A 19,116-nucleotide genomic window follows, 5' to 3' on the forward strand; every position below is an offset into this window, starting at 1 on the left:
CTCTGGATTGCAAATATTCTTTTGAAATCTGTTGTCTCTTGATAGGTTTATTCTATATTTTGTCTTTTTGATGCGTTTATTCTATGTTCTATTTTCTTGATACATCTGTCTTTTGAAAAACCTGGGTTTTCAGTAGTTAAGATGTACTCTTCCTTTTTAAAAATGTCATTTTTAATATCATTTGTAAAATTTGTATTACTTTCAAAATAAACTCTCTTATCCACTTGGAATTTATTTTACAAAATGTTTACAAGATTATGTCCAGTTTTCTTTCAAATTAGTATTCCATTTTTGCAGAATCATTTATTAAATCCTTTTCTCATTGAATTTAAATATTTATGGGTTCAGTATTTACTGATTTTATTACATTGGCATTATAGCACACATAATCAAATGTATGCCAATACAGGAGGATGGAAATATGGTTGTGAGGCTTGGTAAGTTTTGATGATAGTAATTAAGAATGAGTCGCTTCTTCATGTTGAGTCGCTGATCAGAATGGGATGTAGTAGAGAGCCCAGTTGATAGCCATTTTCAGTTGTGCATTTCTTAGCAGGAATACATTCTGAGAAATGTGTCATTAGGCAATTTCATCATTGTGGGAACATCATAGTGGGCTTACACATACAAAGATGGCTATGATGTCACTAGGCAATATGTTCATTGACAAAAACATCATTATGTCACACATGACTGTATTTATAACTATTCCTGATGTTGCCAGCTAATATTTTTGTCTTTGTAGAATATTGAAAATATAAATGTATACTATTTATTGAGAGCCAATTTATTTTACAGAAAAAAATGGATACTTATCCTAAGTATTAAGTTACTTGCCCAATATTATACAACTAATACATGTTAAACATAGGATTAAGACATGAAGTTAAAGCTCTTTCTATTGTGCCAAAATGAAATGTTTGGTGAAACGTACTTTGAAAACTAAAGATACAACGATAATGTCATAATCATCTTATTAGCATCTAAGTTTTATTTTAAAATAATGCAGTGATTAATATACAAGAAAACTGCAGCAGGTTATTCATAACAAAGAAGTTCTGTTTTGATTTTAAAAAATCGTCCATGTGTTCTTTCATGATATGGTCTATGACTAAACTATTAGAATATTTTTAAATCCTTTTTATTCTTAAGACATCCAATAACTGGTTCTTTTAAATATTTTTTAGAACAGAAGAAAGTTAAAAAACCAAAACCCGAATTTCCTGTATACATGCCTTTAGAAAATACGTATGTTCAGTCTTATGATCATGGAACTTCTATAGAAGAAATTGAGGAGCAAATGGATGATTGGCTGGAAAACAGGAACAGAACACAGAAAAAACAGGTAAATGAACTTTTAAAAAGTTGTTTTAATTGAGTAAAACACAGAAAAGTACATAAAATATAGCTATACAGCTCACCAAGGTGTATCCAAGATGCACCAAGTTAACCATTACTAAGATCAATTACTAGAACATTGCCATGTTTCCTCCTAGTTGCTACTTTCTTTTTCCAATTATCATGACTTCTAATGCCATAGGTATTTTGCCCACATTTTGAATTTTACAAATAGAATCATTTTATTGTATTCCTTTGCATCAGATTTTCTGTGTTCAGTATTATGTATTAATGATTATGTTTACTAGTAGGTTATTTTCATTGCTATATAATTATTTTCAAACAGTATATTTTATTTTGTTAGAGAAATATGGTATTTCCAGTTCATGGCTATAATAAATAGTTTTCTTGCAGACATTCTCATACATGTCTTTCAGTTTGTCTATATATAAAATTTTATTTTTGGAGTTAACTTTCAGGTCATAGATCATCTTGAGTAAGTATTTCTGAATCATTTTTAAAAATGTTTATTTCAGTTTACCCTTCAACAGCAAGCAAAATATGATAGTTCTAATTACTGTACATCCTAGCTAGTACTTGATCATGGCTTCTATATTTTAACCATTCTGGTAGTTTTGTGGTGATATCTAATTATGGTATAATTTTCATATCCTTTGATGATTAAATTGAACACCATTTCTTATGTTTACTGAACACTGATAAATACTTATGTGAAGTGCCTTTCCAAGTCTATTTTTTTATTCGATTGCCTATCTTTTTTGATACTGCTCTGTAAAGAGTTCAGAAATTAGTCTTTGGCACATGAATCCTTCTATTCTATTTTTGGCTTGGCTTTTCATTCTCTAAACAGTGCTAATGGTACCTGTGAGCAGTTAATTTCAGTTCTCTGCTCTCCTCTCCCCTGGCAAACACTCATCTACTTTTCGTCTATATAGATTTGCCTATTCTGGATAGTTTGTATAATTGGAATCATATAATATGTGGCCTTTTATGTTTGGCTTTTGAAATTGGGCATAATGTTTTCAAGGTTCATCCATAGGGTAACATGTAACAGTACTTTATTTTTTTTTTTTTGTGACTGAATAATATTTCCATTTGTGGGTATGTGATATACTATTTATCCATTCATCAGCTGATGGACATTTAAGTTAATTCTACTTTTTGGCTATCATAAATGAAGGTGCTATGAAAATTAACATACAAGTCTGAGCATGTTTTGTGGTTTCTGTAGGGATTACAATTAACATCTTATTTTATAACAATCTAGTTAGGATTAATGCCAACTTAATTTCGATAGAATACAAAAACTTGGCTCCCATTCAACTCTGTTCCACCTCCCTTTATGCTTGTCAGTTTGAAGCAGGAAGCCAGAGTAAGATTCAGGAGTCAGGCTCAGGCTTTTATAACTACTTACTCTTGGAAGAACTCCCTTCAGGAGACTAGCATTCCTTTCGTAGGGCAATATCCCAAATGACTTAAGGACTAAGTACTTGACCCCACCTCTTAAAGGTTCCATCAGCATCCACATTGCCACACTAGGGACCAGGCTCCTAATACATAAACCTTATGCCGACAAGCATCCAATCCAATTATACCTATGTTCAACTATTCAAATGTTTGATTTACTCTTGAAAGAATTGTGCAACTGTAGTTTCTGTATTCTGTATGTGCCAAATAGTTTATTAACTATGTTTTGAATTCTCTTGTTATTATCATTCAGTTTTTGATTGCTTGTTAACCAGTTGCCCCCAAGAGATGTGTTAAAAATCTTCCCCTGAGGGCCTGGGGTTGTAGCTCAGTGGTAGAGCACTTGCCTAGCATGTGTGAAGCACTGGGTTCAATCCTCAGCACCATATAAAAATAAATAAATACAATGAAGATATTGTGTCCATTTACAACTAAAAAAAATTTTTTTTAAATCTTCTACTGAGATTATAGGTGTGTTTGTTTTTCCTTGTAGTTTAGTCACATTTTGTTTTATGTATACACAAGTCTTTGTGTGGTTATATGCTTTCTTTTCCCTAGGATGAATAAATTGTAGAATGTCTAGAATATGTGATAGGCATAATTTAAGTATTTAAGCCAGGTGCAGTGGTACATGTCTGTAATCTCAGTGATTTGGGGAGGCTAAGGCAGGGGGATCACAAGTTTGAGGACAGCCTGGGCAATTTACCATGACCCTGTCTCAAAAATAAAAAGGGCAGGGATGGAGCTCAGTGATAGAGTGCCAGTAGGTTCAATCCCTAGACCGCAGGAAGGAAGGAAGGAAGGAAGGGAGGGAGGGAGGGAAGGCAGGAAGGCAGGAAGGAAGGGAGGGAGGGAGGGAGGGAGGGAGGGAAATTAAATATTTAGGAAACTGCCAAACTGTTTCCCCAAGTAGCTGTTTATTTTTGCATTCCCACCAGCAGTGTATGAGGGTTACAGTTGCTCTATATCCTGCTCTATACTTGCTGTGACTATTCTCTTCAATTTTAGCTATTCTAGCAGATGTATAACAGTATCTCATTTTGCTTCCAAAATTCAGTTCTCTATTGAATGATAATATCTGAGTACATTTTCATATGTTCATTTACCATTTGAATATCTTATTTTATGAAGTATCTAAGTGTCTACTTTATGAAGTGTCTGTTTCCTAGTTTATTGAATTTGAAAGTTTTCTATATATTTTAGATGTAAGCCCTTTGTTACTAGTCATTTTGCAAATATTTTCCTCCAATCTATAACTTGATTTTTCTTAGTAAAAGTATCTTTTGAAAGCAAAAAGTCTTTAATTCAGATGTTCCCATTAACAAAATTTTTTCTTTTATATTTAATCCTTTATGTCCTAATTAGGAAATCTTTGCAAACCTAAAGTCACTAATATTTTCTCCTGTTCCCTGTTAGAAGTTGTATAATTTTGCTCTTCCATTTAGATTTGTGATCCATTTCAACTTTTGCATATTGTGTGAAGTAGGCGTCAAAGTTCAAACTTTTTTTTTTAGATTCAAACCTTTTTACATATGACTATGTCATGTTCCAGCTCCATTTGTTGAAAAGATTATCCTTTTTCACTGGATAGCCATGGTATCTTGGTTAGAAAGCAATTGATTATATATATATTTTATATATATATATATTTCTGATGGTTCTTTACTAATACATAGAAATAGAACTGATTTTTGTATATTGACCTTATATTCTACAATTTTGCTCAACTAACTTATTAGTTCTAGTTGCTTCTTTACCCCTTGCCTTAGGATTTTCTACATAAATTATTATGTTGCCTATAAGTGAAGAAAGTTTTGCTTCTTAGTTTCCAGTTTGGAAGCTCTGTATCTTTTTATGGCCTTTTGATTGGATAGGACCTCCAATTCAGTGTTTTTTGTTTGTTTGTTTGTTTTTGTTTTTTTTAAGAAGTAGTGAAAAAAACATCCTTATCTCACTCTTGATCTCAGGAAGTATTATCTTTTCATCACTTATTATGATGCTAGCTGTAGGCTTTTAACAGATATTCTTCATCATCTTGAGGAAAATTCCTTCTATTTCTAGTTGCTGAGTTTTTATCATGAATGGAGTTGGATTTTTTTTTCCAGATTGTTTATTTTCTGCATCTAAAAGGATGGTTACATGGTCTTTCTCTTTTATCTGTTAATGTATAATACAGTGAATTGTATTGATTTTAAAATGTTAAACCACTCTTGAGTTATTGGGACAAACTGTGCTTTGGTCATTACATATTATCACTTTTTATATATTGTGAATTTCATTTTCTTTTCAGTTTGTGTTCATACTGGTCTTAGTGCTTTATTTCAACATTTTTGTCTGCTTATCATATCATTTGAGGCTGACCTCATAGAATGCATTGGAAGATATTTCTCTTCTCTTTTCTAGAAACATTTGTGGAATTTTTCATCTGTTTCTTCTCTGGTGAGCTATGATAGTTTGTGTCTGTGAAGGGACATGACTATTTCATCTAAGTTGTTGAATGTACTGACAAGAGTTGTTCCTAGAGTTCCCTTATTATTATTTTAATATCTGTAGAATTTATATTGATATTTCACCTTTATTTATGATATTAGATTTTTTTCCCTCTTACTGGGGACTGAACTCAGGGCCACTCAACCACTGAGCCACATCCCCAGCCCTATTTGTATTTTACTTAGAGACAGGGTCTCACTGAGTTGCTTAGCACCTGGCTTTTGCTGAGGCTGACTCTTAAACTCAGAATCCTCCTGCATCAGCCTTCTGACCCCTGGGATTACAGGCATGCGTCCAGCTGGTATTAGCACAGCAATTTATATCTACTGTTTTAGTCCTGATCAGGCTGTCTAGAGGTACATCCAATTTACTGATCTTTAAAAAATTAGTTTTTTGTTTCATTGATTTTTCTATATTGTTTTTCAGCTTTGTAAGGCATTGATTTCTACTCTTAAATTAATTTTTTCTGTATTCTTTTTAATTTTCTCTTTTTCTGGTGTCTTAAGGTAGATGAAATATTGAGTCATTGGTTTGAATACTTCAGTCTTTTAGCTGTATCCTACAAATTTTAGAATTATATTCTGGTTTTCATAAAGATTAAAACATGTTCTAATTTCCCTTGCTATTTTTTATTCATGTTTAGTTTCCTAATAGATGCATATTTTGCAGATATCTTTCTGATATTGCTTCCTGTTTGCTTACAATTTTTATTATTACTAAAGTGTTATAGTTTTTGAAATTTTGGATGAGTAATCTATTTACATTTAGTATTATTGATGACATTTTGGAATTTGAATCTGTCATCTTAATATTTGCTTTCTACTGGTCCCTCTTTTTTAAATAAAGTTTTGTTTCCATATTTTTATTGGTATATGTTAATTATACATAATAGTAGAATTTTTTGTTACTTATTCATTCATGCACACAATATACCAGTATACTTTGGCCAGTGTCATTTGCCAGTATTTCCCCTACTCCCTCTTATTTTATATTTATTGCTCTTTCCTCTTTTGCTTTCTTTTGGATTGATTTAAGTTTTAATATTTCATTTTATCCTGCTGTGAATTTGGTGTGTGTGTGTGTGTGTGTGTGTGTGTATATATATATATATAGGTGTGTGTGTGTGTGTATATATATATATACATATACACACACACACACACACACACACACACACACTCCTTTTTCATTTTCTTTTAATGGATAATATAAAACATGTAAAATGCATCTTATTGCAATCTTGTATTAATTTCTTAGCTACTTCCCAGACAGTGCAATAATTTTAAACCCCTTACTTTATCCATCTTCCTTCTGATTTTTGTGTTAGGAATTGAGTTATATTCCCCCCAAACTCATGTTAAGGTCTGAGTTAGCTTTCTGCCACTGTTACAAAATGCCCTAACTTAATTTAAATATGTATTTTGCCTCATAGTTTCAGAATCTTCAGTCCATAGTTGCTTGATCCTGTTGGTTTTGGGCCTGTGGCAAAGTAATACATTATGATGAATGTATGGCAGTTAGAAAAATGGGGGGAGGGGCAGTGCCCCAACATCCCCTTTAAGCACATACTCCAGGTGAACTAACTCCCTTTCCCAAGGCGCCATCTCCTAAGGGTACCACCATCTCCCAACAGCACCATCCAACTTGGGACCAACCCTTGAATATATGAGCCTTTGGGTGACATTTAAGGTCCAAACCATAACAAAGTCCTAACCCCCAGTACCTCAGGATATGACCCTATTTGTAAATAGGATCATTATAGATGTCATACAGTGAGGTCATACTGTAATTTTTGTCTGTAGAACTATGTGTTTAAGTAGCATTTGCTTTCTCAGATTATTTTGTTTCAAAGCCTATATTCTTTTCTCATTAGAACTTTTTCCTGGTTTCGAACTTGTAAAAAAATGTGTATACATTAGACTCACAGTCAATATTTGTTAAATTAATCAACGTCCAAAATAATTTATCATGGTAATTTCTGCTGAGAGAGCATAATAATAGGGCAAGTAGGAGACAAAATACTGAATTCTTAAGGTTGAGAGACCCAAATCTTATAGTTTTAGCATCACTATTTATTACCTACAGGGTTGGGGTTTAGTTGTCTTATTTAACACCTTACAAAAAATAAGAATTTGTCTGCTCCTTCTTCCTTAGAGATATGAGAATAAAATATTTTAAAAACTGAGGAACCCTAAAACATGAACTTTTCTTCTTATACTAGCCGTGTTTGGGATCCTGCTATGATTTTCAAAGTTTTCATTTCAAAAGTTTCCCTTTTTTCCTTTTCATCAGTAGAAACTAAATGAAGATAAATATATGTTCCAGGTACCCTTGTTGCTGTTTGTATTTTCAACAACTTATGTAAAAGCCTCCCTAACTAGTTTTATTTTGGTCCAGTATTTATTTGGGAAGGTTTGAAATACCTTATCTACATGCTTTTAGAAGGTACGGATGTAAAATGATGTAATTGACAGATGAGCTTTTAAGGAAGGATGCCTTGGGTTTAAATGGGGTAAAACAATCATAGAGCTATGTGTCTACATGTAGTTTGTATACACAAATCCCATAAGGAAAATACCATTGGAGAAAACTAGTTGTTGGGAGTTACTTATTATTTGACATGTTATCATCAGTAACTCCCAACAACTATTTTTCTCCAATGGTATTTTCCCTATGGGATTTGTGTATACAAACTACATGTAGACACATAGCTCTATGATTGTTGTACCCCGTATACACATATAGCACAGGAATGATCCTATGTGCTGTACATGCAGTGCTCACTTAACCCTCACAAGAATGATATATAATAGTATTTTCTCTATTTTATAGAGAATGTTTGAATGTCAGGGTCACTGTTAGTTATATATTTAATTGAATTATATTCACTTATCATTTTTTAGGTCAAAACATTCAAATATCAAAAATTTTACATGGCTCAACAAATGTAAGTAAATTAGGCATTAATTCATCTGTGGAATTTCTTAATCTTCTTCAGCTCTTAGGAAGGTCAAATCCAGATAATTTCTCCCAGAATTTGCTAGGATTCTCATCAGTGTCTCCAACATTGTGTAGCAATAAGAGAAAGACAATAAACATCCATGTAGGAATATTAAATGAATCAAACAAATTTTTTAAAAGTTATTTCTGATTATTTTATAGTCATCTGACATATTTTATAAGTTGGTAGTAGTCTTTTTTCCCATTTCTGAAACAGTAGCTAAATTTTTTAAATCCAATAAACAAATATCAAATAATTTTTGTGAAAATAATCATTCAAAGTTATGATTAATGGAAGTAAGATTTTAATGTTATTGGACAACCCAAAACAAATGATTTTCCATCATAAATAGTATAACGAAGTCTTTTAAAATAAAATATGTTATTTTCCCCCCTGGTGACCTGGTAGTAACGTTCCACAGTGTTTTATGTAGGAGATGTGGATTTCATTCCTGTTCTCGTTATCTCTCTCCCTGGGGCTGCAATGAATAAAATAAGAAATAAAATCACTGTCCTGCATCCTTATTGCCATGGGCTATACCCTTGTCAGATTTCATAAGCTAAGCTAGATGGTCCTGGTTACCATTAGGGTAGAAGACCTCAAAGAAAACAAAGTATGGACCACAACATCCTCCATGCAGCCAGTATTTCATCTTCCATGAAACCTTGTCTTACAGCTATTATTGTACTTTCCTCTGGTTGATTTGCTTGCTCGGGGGGGGGGGGGGGGGGGGGGGGAGTTCTTAAAAGTAGATGCATTTCTGTTCATTTAAATTAATGCATTTATTTGTTTTCCATTTTCAAAAGGCTGTTTAGTTTGAAAGATATTTGCTTATATTCTTGAGACAATATTCTAACTAGCAATGTTTTTATTGTCTAAAAATTTTGAGACTTCTCATTTTAAAGTGTTTATTTTCTTTTTCTATTAGTTTGATAAAGTTGCCCTTGCCTTACAAATGATGAAATATACCACATAAAATTGTGTTTTAGCCCAAATAATGTAATTGTTAAGATCCAAAATTACACTTGTTTTTTATTCCCTTTAAAAGGTTATCTACATACTCTATAATCTTAAAGTCTCAAATACCAACAATTTCATACATATATGTGTGTGTATGTGTGTATACATATATACCTTCTAAAACTGTACCTGTTTCACCCACACAAACATACCTTTCATAAGTTCTGATGGTGTACATACATGCATGTACCCATACGCACAAACACACCTACATTCTCTAACATTCTGGTTTCCTTCCTCCCTTCTTTCCTTAATTTCTTCAGTGAATATTTTTTTCTAATAACATTTTGCATAGAACCTCAATATATTAAAAAATGATACGAAAAGCTTAGTTTATTTGGTTAATGCCAACACATGAGACATAGGGTCGTCTGTGCAGCCTCTTTCTTACTCCATGTGGTAAGGCACTTTGAAAAACAATAGAATTTTAAGGAACACGTCTGCACTGTTCAGTTTCATACTCATCCATATTCACAAAAATTTAGTGTTTTGGGGCTGGGTTGTGGCTTAGTGGTAGAGAGCTCACCTAGCATGTGTAAGGCCCTGGGTTTGATCCTCAGCATTACATATAAATAAATAAAATAAAGGTATTGTGTCCACCTACAACTAAAATATATATAATGTATATACATATACATATATATATATTTTTTTTTAATTTAGTGTTTTGAAAAGTTTTATATTTTGGTTTTTAAATGTTAGAACTAAGAGCATGGTCCTGAGAAGTATTCAACAATGATTCTTGATGATTCTATTCTACACTTACTCTCTTCATTTCTTGCTAGAGAGATCCCAAATCAAAATTAAATCCCCAAAGTCATATCTTTAAAGATGAGTGACTTATACCAATTTATGAGAAAAGAATGGTCAATTATTTGTATTATGGGTTTTTTTCTTTTTAAATACTGGAAATTGATCCCAGGAGCACTTAATCACTGAACTACACCCCAAGGCCTTTTTATTTTTTATTTTGAGACAGAGTCTCACTAAATTGCTTAGGCTTGCCTCAAACCTGTGATCCTCCTGCCTCAGCCTCCAGAGTTGCTGGGGTTGTAGGCATGTGCCACTGTGCCTAGCTACAGTCTTACCAATTTTAAACCAGCCCTCCTTATCAAAATTTTAGAATATCCCATAGGAGTGATATATTGGCAATTTTTTAAAATCAATTCTTTGGAGGGAAAAAGCCTTGATTTATAGTATTCACCAATATTAGTGGTGTCATTTCTCCCACCATGACTGATTCCAAACTATAATGTGATATCTCTGAAAGTACAATTGGGAAGAGATATATTGTAGTAGTTTACCATTTTATAATATTTCTACCATGTGTGTTTATAATAGATATAAACCTCCTCAAAGCATACACAATAACAAAATGCAGCAATATAGGAAGTGATGAATTTAGCTTAGAGTTAGTACATCCCTTATCTTAAAATCTGAAATTCAGAATGTTCCAGAGTCTGAAGCGTTTTGAGGTCTGACATGATGCTCAAAATATTTCAGATTTTGGAGCATTTCAGATTTTCAGAGTAGGATGCTTAACCAATGAAGTCTATGCAAATTTTCTAAAATCCAAAAAATTCTGAAGCCTGAAAGACTTTTTGTCCTGGGCATTTCAGATAAGGCATACCAAGTTTGTATTACCTTTTTAAATTCAATTTAATGTAAGTTATATAATTTAATTCTTACTAATGGATATATTAAACAGTCTTGCAAAGTTTCTGAAAACACTTGTCTCTCACAAGCTGGTATATAGGATCCAGTACACAACTGCTCCTTGAGAAAATCCAAATCCCACTATTTTGTATAATTATAAATGCACTCATAAAAATTTTTAAAAAACCCTTATGTGATCTTTACATTCAGGAAAATACATAAAATTCCCACTATAGGTCTGATTCATCCATTCCCCAATCTCTGTCTCCAAAATTTTTCACTTTAAACAGTTATATAAATTATTTTGCTCTTGGTATTTAGGGATATTTAGAGGGTATAAATACCAGCCTGTTTGTTGCTATTTTTTTTTAACCAGCTTATTCTCTCCATCTTATTAAGTCATTTCTTATATTATTCTATAGTCATTTAGTCCTTTACCTTTCTGTTACTTGCTTAGTAAGATGACTTTAATATTTATTTTTTAGTCCTCGGTGGCAGACACAACATCTTTGTTTGTATGTGGTGCTGAGGATCGAACCCGGGCCACACGCATGCCCAGGCAAGCGCACTACCGCTTGAGCCACATCCCCAGCCCAGTAAGATGACTTTAAACTCACCAAAATGAGCTTCTTTCCCATGACTAAACGGAACTAAAAGAGACCAACCCTGAGCACACCAGAGTATTGGTTAAACAGTGTTGTTAGATCTTCAGCTACCTAAAACTGCCTAGGTTGATCTGTTTTATTAAGAATAACTTTTCTTTTTAAAAGCTTTTTAATTTAATTAGTTTAATAACAGATGAAGTCTTCAGTGATATATCTCAAGTTGTATCCCTAGTAATCAACTATTTATATTTGTCATTGATAATACCTGCTTGCCACTGAACATTTTCATCATTCATTAATTTGCCCTCTAATAAAATTGTTTTTATTACACTCATTGCCTAAAACATTTTTATCTTTTTAGAATAACTTGTCTATGGCAATTTTAGAACTAGAATATCTGCATTAGCCTTTTGTTAAATTTTTTGAATAATTTGAACTTGGCCTATTAGAAAATTATATATTTTGCTGAATTGGCCTTTTGTAATAAAGATGTTTATCATATTAGTAAAGCATGAATAAAAAAGAAAAGGGGCTGGGAGACCCTTGCCTGGCATATATGAGGCCCTGATTTCAATCCCCAGCTGCACACAAAGAAAAAAAATCTCACAATCCTTCTTTAAAACTATGGTAAAATAAATAGAAGACACCTTAACAAATGATTACATGACACTATTAAAAGTACAGTTCACTGTTCTTTTCGTCATCAAGATAGAAAAGGCCTGTGATTTGATAGTTCAATAAACTGAGATATTTATTCACTGGATATATGTTGCATGTTCTTTATTAGAATACTATTTTAATGGCCTGGGGTTGTAGCTCAGTGGTAGAGCGCTTGCCTCACATGCATGAGGCCTCGGTTCAATCCTCAGCACCACAAAAAAATAAATAAATAAAAATAAAGATATGTGTCCATCTACAACTAAAAAATATTTTCAAAAAACACTATTTTAAGTTTATTAAAATCACTCTCTACAAATAGTAAGTACCAGCATTTTGTAGAATTCTGTTAGAGGTAAAACTTGTGTGACAACAAAAGACTGAAAAAAAAAAAAAAAGTCCAGTCTCTCAGTTTTTCCAAACAAATTTCTGACTTTAAGTCCTCCTCCATCTAGGGACCAGAAGAGGTCTATCATCAGACATTCTTTGCAATACCATTCCTTTCCCAAAGGACAATCAAAAGAAGTTGCTCAGCTGGGCACAGTTGTGCACACCTGTAATCCCAGCAGCTTGGGAGGCTGAGGCAAGAGGATAGTGAGTTCAAAGCCAGCCTCAGTAGAAGCAAGGCGCTAAGCAATTCAATGAGACCCTGTCTCCAAGTAAAATACAAAATAGGGCTAGGAATATGGCTCAGTGGTTGAGTACCCCTGAGCTCAATCCCTGGTTCCAAAAAAAAAAAAAAGAAGTTGCTCAGTTGGAATTGCTGCTTTGTGGATTATCTGAAAATGTCCTCAGATTCCTTTTTAAGTAAGTCCCACATGCTTGTTGCCTCCCTCTTAGGCCAGTGTGGTATCTCTAGTCTCTGACATGACAAGAACCCCATGGGGAGCTGCCCTCCCTAATGCCAAGCTAACCATGCATCTTCACTATGCTGTCAGGCCTCCCTCTGTGGCTACATATGTAGTCACTCCTTTCCAAAGTCCTGTTATCTCCAGGGTGCTCTGCACATAGTACCCTAGACTTCACAAACTTGGGACCTGTTCCCAGTTTAAGAAACTCTTTCACCCTCAAAATTAGCTGTTTTTTCTTTCAACTCTTCCATTTATATTCAGATTTTCTTTTCTACCCATTTTTCTTCACACAAATGCAACCTAATGGTTTTTTACAACCAGTAAGTACTAGATACTTCTGTACTGTGACACATTTCTTTTAAGTAGTAAAAACTAAACAATATAGCAAGATTTCATTTTCTTCTATATTAAATTCATAGTAACTCATTTCATTGAAGTGGCTTTCTTTCAGTAGGAAAAAAGAGAATGATTATAGTCTTGGCTTCAGAGTTTTAAATACCAAGATGAAGTAGAAGCACAAAATTAGAAAGTGTACATTTGTATGGTCTAAAATACATACACGAGATGGGTCTGGTGGGCACATGCCTATAATCCCAGCAGCTGGGGAGCCTGAGGCAGGAGAATGGCAAGTTTGAGGCCAACCTCAGCAACTTAGCAAGGCCCTAGGCAACTTTTAGGTATTATAATAAGTACCACTTTTGTAATATTTAAAACATAACTGAGACCCTGTCTTAAAATATAAACAGGACTGGGAATATGGCTCCATGGTAAAGATCCTCTGGGCTCAATTTCTAGTACCAAATAAAATACACAAGACTTAAATCTCAGTTTATATAGCATTCATACATATATTCAAGTATACGTATGACTAGATAACAAATACTATGAGAATTAAATGAGGTATATATGTAAAAACAGAAGACTCTTCATAGCTCTTTGATTCATTTTTACTTAATCCTAATTAGATAATTTTTTGAAAGAGTTAATGAAATTATGGTTAAGGTAGATATTTGTCAGCATATTTTATTCCACTGACCAATACTCTCTAACATTATCTTTGGTTTCATAATGTTTTTCAAAAACTATTTTCAGAGAAAATTGAGCAGCTTTTCTCTTGTGATAGCTCTTTTACTTTATAGTTGTGAATTTTATTTTTCTCTTAAAAACTTTATTCAATGGAAATAGCTTAAAATCAAATTTTTAAGAATGCCAATATTGCTAATTAAGTCTTTTAATTGGGTCTTTTGTTAAGCCTGCACATTTTATAATTAATGACTGCAGCCATACCACCTGCTCTCTTCTGCCTTGAACCTTATCATATCTGTGTTGCTTTGAAATTTGAGAATGCTTTCTACTTTCTAACAACTGATATGCTACTTGTTCTAGTCAGATATCACATTACTGATTAGCTGAATACTTTTTCTCCCCTTGTATCTCTAAGTGAACCACTTCTATCTTAGTAAGATTATGATGTTACATAAAACAGATACTTAAATTAAATTTTATTTTTACAGAAGGGAAAGAAATCGTGAAAGAGACAATTTATGTTAAATGCGTTCCAAAAGTACCATTTTTATAATATTTAAAAATATAACTTAGAGATAACTGTGGAAAAAATTTTAATTCCACATTTGCATCTAATATTCCCTTTATAACATAAACTATTTTCCTATATTCTGTAGTAAAGGTTTTAGGTTTTGTATTTTGTATTGTATCCAGTCTCCTTAAACATATCCCTGTATCCAGTCTTCTTAAACATATCAGGGTTTTTTTCCAGAAAAAACAAAACTGAGATATAATTCTTGTATTATTATTGCAACTTATATTCCTCTTCTACCCCACTACAAACAACCTGGTGTTTTAATCCACTCTAGTGTCTCTCTATAGGGTAAATTTAATTGAATTGTTGAATTAGATTGATCCCACTAATTTACTTTACTCAGTACACATTACACATTTTTATCCTTTATGTGTTTTATCTTTCAAATGACAACTTTAATTCCATCATTTTAAAGTTCCTGGAAATATCTCTCCATATTCTCAACTAGTGTTAATAGGGCAAGCTTATTTTGATATTGAATTAGATTGAAGTAGATAGAATGGAAGAAGGCTTTTCCCTATGATAGTCTTCTTTTTAAAATTTTTTTTAGTTATTGATAGACAAATACTTTTATATTCACCATTTTTATGTGGTGCTGAGGATTGAACCCAGTGCCTCATACGTTCTAGGCAATTGTTCTACCACTGAGCTACCACCCCAGCTCCTTATGATAGTCTTTTAAGAAGGGGTATTATGATGCAACAATATGGTTAAGAGGAAATAGTAAGTTTTATATTCCTAAGTAAAATGCCCAGGAAGCCAAAATATGCTTCTTAATACTAATTTATTCATTTGTCCTGTGTATCAGACTAGTTTCATAAATGTGATCAACTTTTTTCTCTCCTGTATGTTCAGGAAAACTACATTCCAAAGACCCTTTATCAATAAATTATGAGGACCCCTAAAACTCAGGAAATAAAGCCAAGAGTTAATAAATGGGATGACATCAAATTAAAAATCTTCTGCACAGCGAAGGAAACAATTAGGAATGTGAAGAGAGAACCTGTAGAATGGGAGAAAACTTTCCTACCTACTGTTGTGACGAGGATTAATATCTAGAATATATAAATAACTCAAAAAACTTATCACCAAAAAGCCAATAACCCTATTAATAAATGGGCAAACGAGTTAAACAGACTCTTCTCAAAAGAAGAAATACAGATGGCCAGTAAATATATGAAAAAAATGTTCATCATTAGCATTTAGGGAAATGGAAATCAAAAATACACTGAGATTTCATCTCACACTAGTCAGAATGGCAGTCATCAAGAATACAAATTCTAGGGGCTGGTGTTGTGGCCCAACGGTAGAGTGCTTGCCTAGTATGTGCGAGGCCCTGGGTTCGATCCTCAGCACCACATAAAAATAAATAAATAAAGTAAAGGTATTGTGTCCAACTACAACTAAAAAATAATTATTAAAAAAAGAATTCTAAAGGAGGATGTGGAGAAAAAGGAATACTCATATTGTTGGTGGGATTGTAAATTAGTACAACCACTATGGAAATTAGTATGGAACTTTCTCAAAAAACTAGTAATGGGAGCTAGGGTAATAATAGCCCAGTAGTAGAACGCTTGCCTAGCTTGTGTGAGGCACTGGGTTTGAGCCTCAGCACCACTCACTGGGTTTGAGCCTCAGCACCACATTAAAAATAAATAAAATAAAGGTCTCGTGTCCATCTACAACTAAAAATTATAAAATTTTAAAAATTAGCTATGGAATCAGTATATGCCCTAGCAACACCACTTCTTGGTTTATCCTAAAGAATTAAAGTCATCATACTATAGCAATACATGCATACCCATGTTTATAGCAGCAAAATAGCCAAATTATGAAACCAGTCTAGTTGTCCATGAAAAGATAATTGGAAAAAGAAAATATATACACAGTGGATTTTTATTCAGCCATAAAGAAAAATGAAATTATGTTATTTGCAGAGAAATAGATGGAATTAGAGATGATTATGTTAAGTAAAAGAAGCCAAAGGGTTGTATGCTTTCTGTCATATGTGGAAGCTAAAGAAGAAAAGGGGGGAAAATTGAGGGAATGGGTCTTATGAAAATCAAAAGGAGATCAGTAGAGAAAAGGGACCAGGGAAGGAGAGGCAGGAGGGGGGGAAGAAGTGCTGGGGAGTGAAATTGGCCAAGTTATATTATTATATTGTGTGCCTGGATGAATATGTAATAACAAGTCCCATAATTATGTATAACTATACTGCACCAATAAAAAATGTATAAATAGGAAATATAAACTGAAAAATTACTCTGATATGACCTGATGATACTTAAAAGCAGGGAGAGTGAATTCTAGGAAGACATGTTGAGCCAAGACATTTCACAGCATGTTCAAGATAAGAAAGCAGCCAGAACTCCTTCTGCAGCATTGTGGGAGTTTATTTAATCTGAGATATTACTGGAAAGACAGGTAGATAACAAAACATGGAAGTTTTTGAATACCACATTAGGAAGTTTAGATTTCAATATAGTGAGAAATCTGGATTTTGAGCTGCAAGAAATGGGGTGTGGTTGTGCTGTGTGCAGCAGTAGACTAGAACTGTGGAGTGACAGTGGAAAGGAAGGAAATTTCATAAATTTTGTAGAAATAAAGTTTTCAGACTTGTCCAAAATAGTAGCTAGTTAGTAAATCGTAGAGCCATGACTCAAAAATCTGACTCTAATACCACCACACTATTTACCCTGCAAAATATATTATGTTATGATTTTTATGTCAGTTTATGAGGAAAGAAAACCATGTCTTTATTTTATATCCTAGTGTCTTAGCATCATGCATATTTAAAAAAAGTGAGTACTTCCATTAGTTCAATCAATAAATATTTATCAAGTACTAACCAAGCATTGTGCTAGGATGTACATATGGGTTCAGCTCTACTAGATACTGGTAGTTTTCTCAAATAATTGTAACCAACTTACACATCCACCAGTTTGAGAGGATTCCCGCTGCTCCACACTTTGCCAACTCTTGATATTCATTCTCTCTCTCTCTCTCTCTCTCTCTCACTCACTCTTCCATTTTAACTCTTTTGGTGGATATATCAGTGTGGTAGGATTTTTGTTTTAACATTTTTTTAAATTAAGGTGAAATTTGCATGACATAAAATTAACCTTTTAAAAGTGAAGAGTTCAGTGGCATGAAGTACATTCACAATCTGTACAACTACCAACTTTAGCTCCAAAACATTTCATCACCCCAAAAGAAGACCTATACCTATCAAGCAGTTACTCCTCATTCCCACCAACATATGCCAACCACCAATCTGTATCCTCTTTCTGTGGACTTACTTATTCTGAATATTTCATGTAAGTGGAATCCACAGTATGCAACTTTTTGTTATGCTTTCTTTTGCCTAGCATACTTTGATGTTTTTCCACATTGTAGCTACTAGCCATCCTTTTATGACTACATAATATTGTCTCACCTTTAAGTATCATAATTTGTTTATCTATTCATCCATTGATGGACATTTGAACTACTCCTACCTTTTAGACTTTGAATAGGGTTGCTGATGAACATGTGTATACATTTATTTGAATTTTGAGTGTATTCCTGAGTGGAATTGCTGGGTCATATGGTAATTTCGTGTTTAAAGCTAAACTATTTTACATTCTCACTGGCAATGTCTGGGGATTCAGTTTGCTCCATGAGTTTACCAGCACTTGAGCTCAACCGGAACTCAATGGGAACTCCGCGAGAACTCAAAAGTCATCATCTTAATGGCTCGCTGGCGTCACCTCTCAACCACTACTTCTGGCAAAAATGCCATGCATCATCCCGACTGGGCTGTGGCCCTCAACAGAAGCAATGTGTTAGTCAGCTTTGTATTACTATGACTTAGTACCTGAGATAATCAGTTTAAAATGAGAAAAGTTTATTTTGTAATTTGAATCAGGAATATCCCCCCAAATCTCATGTGTTTAAATGTAGGGCTTTGGGGAAGTGATTGAATCATGAGGGCTCTGACCTCATCGGTAGATTAATCCATTAATGGCTGATGGACTACTGGGAGGTGGGACCTAGCTGGATGAAGTAGATTATTGGGGGTGAGCCTAGGAGGGTTTATCTTCTCTCCAGCCCCATCTTCACTATTTTTCTGCTTTCCAGCTGCTAAAAGCTAAGTAGCTTTCCTCTACCTCACCCTTCTGCCATTATTTCTCCCTCACCTCAAGTCCAGAGCAGCGGATTCAGCCAATGATGAAATAAATACTCTGAAACTATGCACCAAAATAAATCTTTCTTCATCTAAGTTGTTCTTGTCAGATGTTTTGTTCACAGTGGTGAAAGCTGACTAGCACATTTGTCTCATGGTTTCATAGGTTTCAGTCCATGGTTGCTTGGCCTTTGGGCCTGTAGCAGATAGCATATCATGGCAAGACTTATGTAGAGGAAACTGCT

General features: G+C 33.6%; 1 protein-coding gene across 1 annotated transcript in view; it reads left to right on the forward strand.

The window, feature by feature from the left end:
* The window catches only part of Dnajc1 (DnaJ heat shock protein family (Hsp40) member C1), a 225,857-nt gene that overhangs the window by 139,457 nt on the left and 67,284 nt on the right, over positions 1-19,116 (forward strand). The window contains exon 8 of the mRNA XM_027928571.2: positions 1,188-1,345. Within this exon, the coding sequence (XP_027784372.1) occupies positions 1,188-1,345 (158 nt within the window). The remainder of the gene's footprint in view (positions 1-1,187; positions 1,346-19,116) is intronic.

The sequence above is a fragment of the Marmota flaviventris genome, chromosome 12, assembly GCF_047511675.1.
Source record: "Marmota flaviventris isolate mMarFla1 chromosome 12, mMarFla1.hap1, whole genome shotgun sequence".
Taxonomy (NCBI): Eukaryota; Metazoa; Chordata; class Mammalia; order Rodentia; family Sciuridae; genus Marmota; species Marmota flaviventris.